At 36.9% G+C, this 8,860-nt stretch overlaps 1 protein-coding gene across 5 annotated transcripts; it reads right to left on the reverse strand.

Moving 5' to 3' along the window:
• Nucleotides 1-156: 156 nt before the first annotated feature.
• hcls1 (hematopoietic cell-specific Lyn substrate 1) lies at nt 157-8,112 on the reverse strand. 5 transcript variants are annotated; one of them, XM_038738696.1, is made up of 16 exons: nt 7,959-8,111; nt 7,099-7,182; nt 6,928-7,001; nt 4,608-4,731; nt 4,401-4,511; nt 3,966-4,020; nt 3,732-3,842; nt 3,541-3,651; nt 3,337-3,447; nt 3,200-3,255; nt 2,450-2,519; nt 2,140-2,288; nt 1,889-2,050; nt 777-933; nt 637-705; nt 157-542 (listed from the first exon to the last, which is right to left on the reverse strand). In XM_038738696.1, the coding sequence occupies exons 2-16, from the start codon at nt 7,180-7,182 to the stop codon at nt 406-408; spliced, it is 1,581 nt and encodes a 526-aa protein (XP_038594624.1). In that variant the 5' UTR covers nt 7,959-8,111; the 3' UTR covers nt 157-405. The 5 variants fall into 5 exon arrangements, with proteins under 5 accessions (XP_038594624.1, XP_038594623.1, XP_038594622.1 ...); XM_038738695.1 differs by having other exon boundaries at nt 3,337-3,651; nt 7,959-8,112; XM_038738694.1 differs by having other exon boundaries at nt 1,889-2,044; nt 3,732-4,020; nt 7,959-8,112.
• Nucleotides 8,113-8,860: the final 748 nt, after the last annotated feature.

The raw sequence follows: 8,860 nt of genomic DNA on the forward strand, positions 1-8,860 counted from the left end.
AAATAACTCATTTGGAGAGCAGAATTCTGTCGAATGAGAACAGACATGATCCCAATATGATACAATTCCAGTGAAAGATGATCAGTGATACAACGAACAATAGACGTAATGTTACTGTAAGTAGTGATGAGATATAAACTAATAACACAGAGAAGCTTGCCTGTAGAATATTTTATTGACTTCAATCAGTTAATTGCCAATATAAGATTCAACTCATCAGTAATATGGGTTTGGTCGTCTTACAGATACTCATTACCAATAATAGTACACAGCAAAAGTATAGAAATCAGCTGATCAGAAGCCATTTTGGCACAAATTTATTCCATAAATACAAAATTTCTTCTGTTGAACAACCTGAGATTGTGCAAAAGTGAAGCTCGTGCAAAAACTTCCTGAGCGTGTCGCTCACTGCATCAGCTGAACGTAACTGGCCGGGAATAGGCCGATGCGTCCGTTACACTGTCCCTTCCACCAGCCCTCGTCAATCATCTCTATGTTGGTGATGATGTCATCCGGGTTGAAGGAGATCTCATCATCAGCCTCTGTGTGAAGAAGGAAACGAAATGATTTGTCCTCACCCATATTGAGTGATGATTATTAAATGTTGGAAAATGAAGATTTAACAAAGTGTCACACCTCCTTCATAGTCATAAATTGCTACTGCCTGCTGGCCGCATGTAAGGTCTTCATAGTCATTGTCCACAGCTGTAAAAGAAAACATAAATCAGTACTTCACCTATGAAAGGTTTGGCATTCATCTGATGGCAGACACAGACCTGTCAGCGGTGGAGGAGGCGGTTCAGCAAGATCTTCGTACTGTCCTTCATCCTCAACCTCCTCCTCAAGCGCTGACCGTTCAGGTAGCGGGGGAGCATCTGGGTCGAGGAAATCGTCTAAGCGTGGAGGCAAGGCTGGGGGCTTTTCGTATTCCTCCTGGAAACATGACAGAATATCTTTGATTTTATGATCTCAAATCATGAAGATGACCTGAGATTTCAGATATCAGACCTAGCCCCAGTTTGTGCCTCTCATATATTGCATTACATTCAAGTTGCACAGATAAGTGACAGTTTTCCAGTATCCTCAAAGACTCTTCTGACCATCTGAATCAAATACTGAATATGAAATATTCCGTCTGCTGCGTGATAAAAGCGATTTTTAACCTGTGTCCCTAGTTACATCTTTTTATCTATCGTCCAAACAAAAAAGCTAGCAGGAAACTGAGTTATGTCCTTGCTCCGTTTTGCAAACAAAATTAAATGTTATCAGGTTTCTTAGTATACGCTATAGTTTCTTTCCAATATTTTGTATTCTCATACAGAATAACACGCTCATATTTTGATGTTTTGCCTGTGTAGTACAAACAGAGCGCGGACATACATAATTTTGAGTTCACATTTACCCTGTGACCCTGTACGCAGGATAAGCGGTTGACGACGGATGGATGGATGGATGGATGGATTTACCATCACGCTGCCAGAAATACTCACTGGAGCCTCAAATGAGTATTAATCCACAGCTGAAAATAGTCCCTAACAGATGCAGTATTTACTTTTTTTTACATTTGCTAAATATGACAGTGCCCAGTTGTTTAAGGACCCTTTTTAACAAATTAAACAATATTTTTGAGACCCAATTTATGGTTGAGAAAACTATTAAACTATTAAAATGTTGCTGAGCGACTTAATAAACACACTTAGAGAAAAAAAATTAAAACTATTAAAACCTACTCAATATGTGAAATCATAAATGTGAAAGAATGAATGATATACAGGGAATTTGAGATGGTACAATAACAAATATAGAATATTTCCAACTTTCTCCTTTCAACAGATGCAATATTCTATGATTTGGTACATTTGATATTTGTATGAATGAGTGTCAGTACCTGTGGCTCTGGCTCTGGCTCTGGCTCTGGTTCTGGTTCTGCCTCAGGTATTTCTTCTATCTCTGGCATGTGCTGGTGGATTTCCAGTGGAGGCACGTCGTACTCCGGATCCACATCTGGAACAGGTGGTGGAGGACTTTCCTCCTCTCTCCTGCTCTGCTCCTAACCAAAACACAAAATCATTACCATGCATATTGACCATAACTTAATTTATACATCCTTACATGTTTACAGTGCAGTGTATGTGTTACCTCCTGTCTGCGTTTGGCTGCCTCTCGCTCTCTGCTCTCTCTGGCTTGTCTCCTCGCTCTCTCTTCTTCTGCTTTCTTCCTGCTGTCTTCGTCTGAAGCCTTGGCCATGTTCTCAAAACGTGCTTTCAGTTTTCCTGCGCCTGCAGTTGCTGCATAATTTAAAAAAAACAAAATTATGAATACAGTGCATTAGCCATGACCTGTTCCCTGTTCTTAATAATTTGAACATGGGGAACTCCTTAGCACTGGTGGCTTTAATTGTTCACCAGAAAGATGGCATAGTAGGGTTGATTATGTTGACTGAACTTACAGGCCTCTACTGGTTGTGTCTTTTGATAAGCAGAGGTAGGGGAGTCCACGTCTGAGAAGCCAGCTGCACTCTAAAAGAGATCAACCGAAAAGAAGATTATCATTATCATTCACCCTTTTTTATTTTTCAATACTGACTTGTGCAGGAATGATTTGTTAAAATGAACAATTTTGATAATAACACTATTGTTGGTTCTAGCTTCTCAAATGTAAAGATTGGTATAGATCTATATGGCAATAATTATATTATATAATAATAAGAGAATAATGGTCCAAGTGTGGGCTCTGGTTACCAAAGCGGGAACCTGTATGCTTTATTTCAGCCAATTATAATACCACAGTTAGCCCTAAGTTGGTCCTATATTGGGCAAAACAAAGGTTCAGCACTACTACCAGATGTAAGCCACACTCTACTTGGACTCAACAATAAGTTATAGCTTGAGTTTAATGCTCAAAAGTTACAGGTTACTTAAAGAGGCTGGAATCGGCATTACAAATAAAAATCAAAACTGAAGCCAATAATATCTAACTTAGCTTCGGAAATAATCATCAACATTCACACCAAAAGGCTTATTTGATTTGATATAAAACACATTAAAATTAAAATTCAGCAATGAGAAATTTTGATGGGGATTTTGAACCATTTCATTACATTTTACAGAATAAACTCAAAATTAAATAATCAATTAAGCAGATAAATAACCTGCAGACTAATAAAAAAATAATGAATAGTTGTAGCTGTATTACTAACCTTATCCATGCGGTCTGCCTGTACTCCATAACGACCTCCAAAACCTGCTGAATAATCTAAACAGAGATAAATCTGATCAGTCTGATGTACTTCTACTTCCTTCTACCTCTGAAATATACACGTGAGTGTTTCCTTACCTTTTTGTGACTGATGTTTCTCCGTCTCACCCTTGTAATCATAGCCCAAGGCAGCTTTGTCCACTTTCTCCTTCTCGACACCAAACTTCCCTCCGAATCCCTTTGAGTAATCTGAATGTGAAATGAATAAGAGCGGAGGATAAAGAAATCCGACGCCAGGCTCAAAAGGTGTCAAAGCTAACAAATGCGGCAACTCGAACTCACCTTTCTGTGACTGGTGCTTCTCTGTTTCTCCTTTATAGTCATACCCCAATGCAGCTTTGTCCACCTTCTCTTTCTCCACCCCGTACTTTCCTCCAAATCCCTTAGCGTAGTCTGGTGAAAATAAGATGCAAATTAATGCAAATGTAAAACCCCCAGTGTCCAAACTGACAATTGCTGCAACTTAAACTCACCTTTTTGTGACTGGTGCTTCTCTGTCTGGCCTTTATAGTCGTACCCCAAAGCAGCCTTGTCCACTTTTTCCTTCTCCACCCCGTACTTTCCTCCAAATCCCTTTGAGTAATCTAAAAACATATGGATTGTATGGACAATTGTGGATGAGACCTTTCTGTGAGGTATCACCTTCTGAAACAAAAAAAAGGTACTGTAAGAGAGATGGCTTCTTTGAAGGTAGACAGATGACTTACCTCTCTGAGATGCATGTTGCTGCACCTCTCCTTTGTATTCAAAGCCCATGGCTGACTGCATAGAAAACACAGAGGTTCATATAATGCTTTAAAAATCCATCCCAAAAGTGTTCAATAAATTTAAAAGTACTCTGCTTTGAATATTTATGTGTCTAGTTCTACTCTAGTTTTCTCTTATTTATCTCAAAATCTCCAAATTTCAAGTTGCATACTGGACCACGACTAGCTCCCGAACTAGCTCTGATCATGCTTGTAGTTACACATCTTAAACTCAGATTTAAGAAACATTCCCCTTTCAGCAGATGTGTGAAGTGAAAACTGTCTTCTAGTGTTAAACTCTGCACAGACATCATCCAGTGAAAGGGAAACATCCAAACTGAAGCAATAACAATCAGAACAAATATTTGAGAGGAGGGGGGACTCTCTTCTTCTCACCTTGTCGACGCGGTCTTTCTGAACACCAAATTTCCCCCCAAACCCTTGCGCCGCATCTTTCTGGGAAGAGTGCTGCTCGACTTGTGCCACGTAGTCGTTCCCCAAAGCCACCTGGACGGCGCATATACATGAATGAACAGAGTCAGCATACAGTTTATTTAAGCAGTGGATGCAGAGTAAATGACGACATAGGTTTAATCTGGCAACCTTGTCCATTCGGTCTTTCTCCACCCCAAACTTCCCTCCGTATCCGTATGACGCTTTGGGAGTCTGATCCTTCTGCTTCACCTGCTCGTGCTCCGCAGTCACCTTGTTCCTGAGCTCTGCAACACTGGCAGGTCATACAGGGGTCAAACACACTGGGTTCCACACCAGTACACGCAATTAAGAGTAATATTTGCAATTACAAACTATTTATCAGTAACACCTAACAGTCTCATACTAGGCAAATGCAGGTATGCAGCACAATTCATACACAAGGCACTTTCTAAGTGCTTTACAGACATTTAATCTATAAAAGCAACTGGAAACAAATGCAATAAAAAATTATATAAAAGAGAAGTCAAACAAATGTGGAGGCAATTCTGATATAAAAATTTAAATAAAGACACAGAAAAAAAATAAAAGTGATAAACACAACATTAAAAGGCAGAAGAAATCTTTTTTTTTTTCATTTTACTGATCATTTAATAATTCTAAAATCTAATTATTCTCAATTTATATGATAAATTACTCTGTGACTGACTAACTATTCAAATTGTCAATACGTATTTAGGGGAATAACTTAATAGTCATTATTTGTAAAGATTTTTACATTGCTTGTCATAACATAGTAACAGCACTTAAATTAAAATGTTGGGCCATTCTCTTGTAATTTGCAATATTTTCTATTTCTCTTTCATTGTGTATATATAGATATAGTATATATATTTAATTTAAGATATCATATACTGAGCATCAACAAGCAGCTTACAACAATACAACTTAATTACATTATGTTACCAGTATTATTATTACAATAGAAGTAGTAGTATAAAAAGGAATAACATATCAAACACTACTGTACTTTATATTGCATTATAATATGTATATAACATTGCTATTATGTAATATATTATTATGTATATTGTTTGTATTATTATATTATATATAATAAACATTATACATTATAAACATATTTATTAGTCATACATATATATACCTGTATGCCTATAGTTTATATTGTTGCCCTAAACATTTCCATAATTCACTTTTAAGGTTTTATAATGTATACCAGTGGTTCTCAAAGTGGGGTCCGAGGACCCCCAGGGGGTTCCAGGAGGTCCCCAGAAAAAAGGGGAATCATTTATTTTCACTATAATTCCATCCATTAGTAACACAATGAGAGAATGTATGACTATTTTGGTCATGAGTTTCATATATTTTCTGTAATAAAACATCTAAAACCCCATATCCTTTCAGATGGTCGATCCAGGGACAAAATCTTATCTAATTGGGGTCTGTGATCTAATTTCCTTGACGTGAAAAAGTGTGAGAACCACTTATGTAATCTCCCCAGTTTCATTGTCATATTTCTAATTTCTTTATATTTAGTGTCTTGTTTTGTCTCTATTGTTGATAACAGGCCAAAATAAAATTTAAATCTATTTCAGTGTTTGTTTGCTTTTTTTATTTATTTCATTTAAAGAGTTCTTTATCTGTTTTCTTACCTCTTATCCACCATCTGTGCTGCTGGAACATGTGACTAAACTCACTAAATTCTTTTCTTAATAATCGGACTATTTTAAAAATACATTAGCCACAGTATATTTGTTCTTATATTTTTATGGAACAGTGGAGCTTGGCTAGAGTTAAAGAATAACAAAATAAGTATTCATATCAGTTAAACTCGGTTAAATTTTATGCTTTATTGATATACCATTAATAAGAGCGACTTTGTGGTTACCAAGTTGTGTGAAAAACCTCTGCTGGTGTTTATCCTTTCTGTTTGGTAATAAGAAGTTGTAAATGTTGGAAACCTATTAATAGATGTCTGCTGATTTTTTTGTGTGGCATTTCTGCTTTATTGACAGTGACAGTGAAGAGAGGCAGGAAAGAGAGAGGAGATGAAATGCAGCAAAAAATGAATAAGTTGTTAGGTTTATAAATAGATTTTGGTACAGATACTCTGCAGGTTTGGTGGTAAGTGGTCCAAAGTTTCTACCTGAATAACACCTGCTGAAGGAATTTTGTAAAGCATGACTTGTTAGAAAGTGGTACTTAAATCTGTGAGCAATCTTTAGTCCTAATCTTACATTCGGCACTACTGCATGAATTTGTAATCAGCATGTGAGAAAGCACATGAGTTTAAATCTCACTGTCAAAGTGTCAACATATATTACCCATATTAGGAAAGACTTTCTACTGACTTGTGCTCTGCTCTAACTTCCTCTTCCTGTTGCTATACGCAGCACCGTCTTAGGCCTGCATTTGTCTACATCTTCTAAAGAATCGTCTATTTATAGACACCAGGTTGTGCATCTCTCACCTGATGTGCTCCTTACGCCCTGAGCCCTCAATGGTCTTTGCTCCCCACCTCTGCTCCTGCTCTGAGACGTCATTCTGAAACACAAAGTAAGAAAGGGTTGAATAAGGAGTGTTTGTACCACCACATACATCTTACCCCACAGTAACACACCCTCCAGGAAGTATACGGTACCTCAAAGTCAGGGTCTGTCTCCCAGTCATCCCCCTCTGCAGCCACTTTCATGCTCACATTGTGGCCCACGACTGACTTCCACATCTAAAGGAAGTAAAGCACTATGAGCCACACTAACGATAGCATACAAGTCTGATTAATGACCTATTCATGTGCTCACAAATGGACATTTTCAAAACTCTTATGATATATATCTCTACATTCACAGTCTGGAACTTATTCGCGTTCTTATGACTAAATAAGCTCATGTAGAACCACAAGCTCTGACCACCATTTGCTGAAGTCCCAAAAAGGAAGTTAAGTTATTTTCAACATGAAGCTTCATTTCCCCATAATGAAACACACTTCAGGACTTCATGCAGTAAAGAGACACTAAAATACTTCAGTAACTGTATGATAACAATAATTATATAACAAATTGTGAAGTAATTACTTACTGGAGACCTTAAAATCATCTGTAACATTATTTATTTCCTGAGGGTGGAATAAAATATAGTCTCTAATGATGCTAGATTACTGATTGTCACTATTTAAGTTTTACTATAATTTTATCATATCTGTCATAGATAGTTTTAGGCAAGTAATTGTAGTAATCATTGCGCAGGGACATATTGACCTTACCCATCTTAATCTATCTACTTTAGCACTTTTTAAGTCATCCATGACTGTTCCGTTTATAAACGTCAGTCTTGCTAAAGCAATTGCTCATTTAAAGAAAATATATGCTAATACAGTAGGTTACAATAGTTTAGACTACGTCTGACTAGATCTACTTCCTTAATGAAGCTGAAAGAGGGAATAAAATAAAAACACATACATTTAAGCATGTTAGTGAGTTACACTAAGGAAAAAAACAATACCTTGCAGCAGTCAGCGCAATATGTCCGCGTTTAAGGAGGATATCACTGCAACAAAGTGCTCTTGAAGGTCTTCACAGAAGTTGTTACCAGGTAGTAACAGTTTGATGGGCGACGCGTGAACGCGGATCTAGTTAACGTGAAAGCGCGTTGATGTAAATAATAAAACAAACGTCGTCTCTATGTATAATTAGTTCACTTATAAATGACAAACACGTAAACGGCGTTGATGTTGCAGTAGTATAAAAATTATTTTATATGTTTTTTTAATTTTTGTAAAGAAATTTAAAAATAAAGAAATGCTGCATTCAAGTGCCCACGGAAATACGAAGATGAATGACCGTACAAAGCAGTCATAAGAGCAAACTGAAAGTTTTAGCATTCAGGAGCTAGGCTACTTTAATTAGCTGCTCGACTTGACAATTATGGGCTATCACTTGTAGTTACAGTTACTTATTTAAAAAAAGAACTTTGACGCTACAGCTGTGATTTAGCCAGTTGTAGTGCAGTTACAACACTTGGGGGCAGACTCACACAGCTTAAAAACAATGGCCTACAGTGGTTTGTGTTAGAATTTGCTTCGCTTGTCAAGGTTCATATCTGTCAAATCATTTTGGACAAATAAGCAACTAAAAATATTAACGAAACCTTGTTCTATCAAATTAGGTACATTTTTTAAATGAAGTAGCCTAAAATTTCACATCCTGCATTAAAAAAAAGATACTGTTTCTCATGACAAACTAATTCCATTTAATTTACTCATTAAACCTACATCTTAAGTTAACTTCCATGTTCAGTAATTCACTGAATGACATCAGTGCAGACGGACACAACTTCAATGTTTAGTCTTTATTCTGTGCTATAAGCTATACATAAGTCTCTGTGTGAATACTTAATAAGATATA

Source organism: Micropterus salmoides, unplaced genomic scaffold (genome assembly GCF_014851395.1).
Source record: "Micropterus salmoides isolate LMB-PRFRI ecotype aquatic unplaced genomic scaffold, ASM1485139v1 Ms_hic_scaffold_23, whole genome shotgun sequence".
Taxonomy (NCBI): domain Eukaryota; kingdom Metazoa; phylum Chordata; class Actinopteri; order Centrarchiformes; family Centrarchidae; genus Micropterus; species Micropterus salmoides.

Excerpts from the sequence above, each read along its gene's own strand:
- hcls1 (XM_038738693.1), bottom strand. The coding sequence starts at position 7,182 with ATGTGGAAGTCAGTCGTGGGCCACAATGTGAGCATGAAAGTGGCTGCA. Across the intron at positions 4,732-6,927 it reads GGGCGTAAGGAGCACATCAG|TGTTGCAGAGCTCAGGAACA; the intron begins GTGAGAGATGCA and ends ATGACCTGCCAG. Across the intron at positions 2,289-2,449 it reads GACACAACCAGTAGAGGCCT|CAACTGCAGGCGCAGGAAAA; the intron begins GTAAGTTCAGTC and ends TAAATTATGCAG.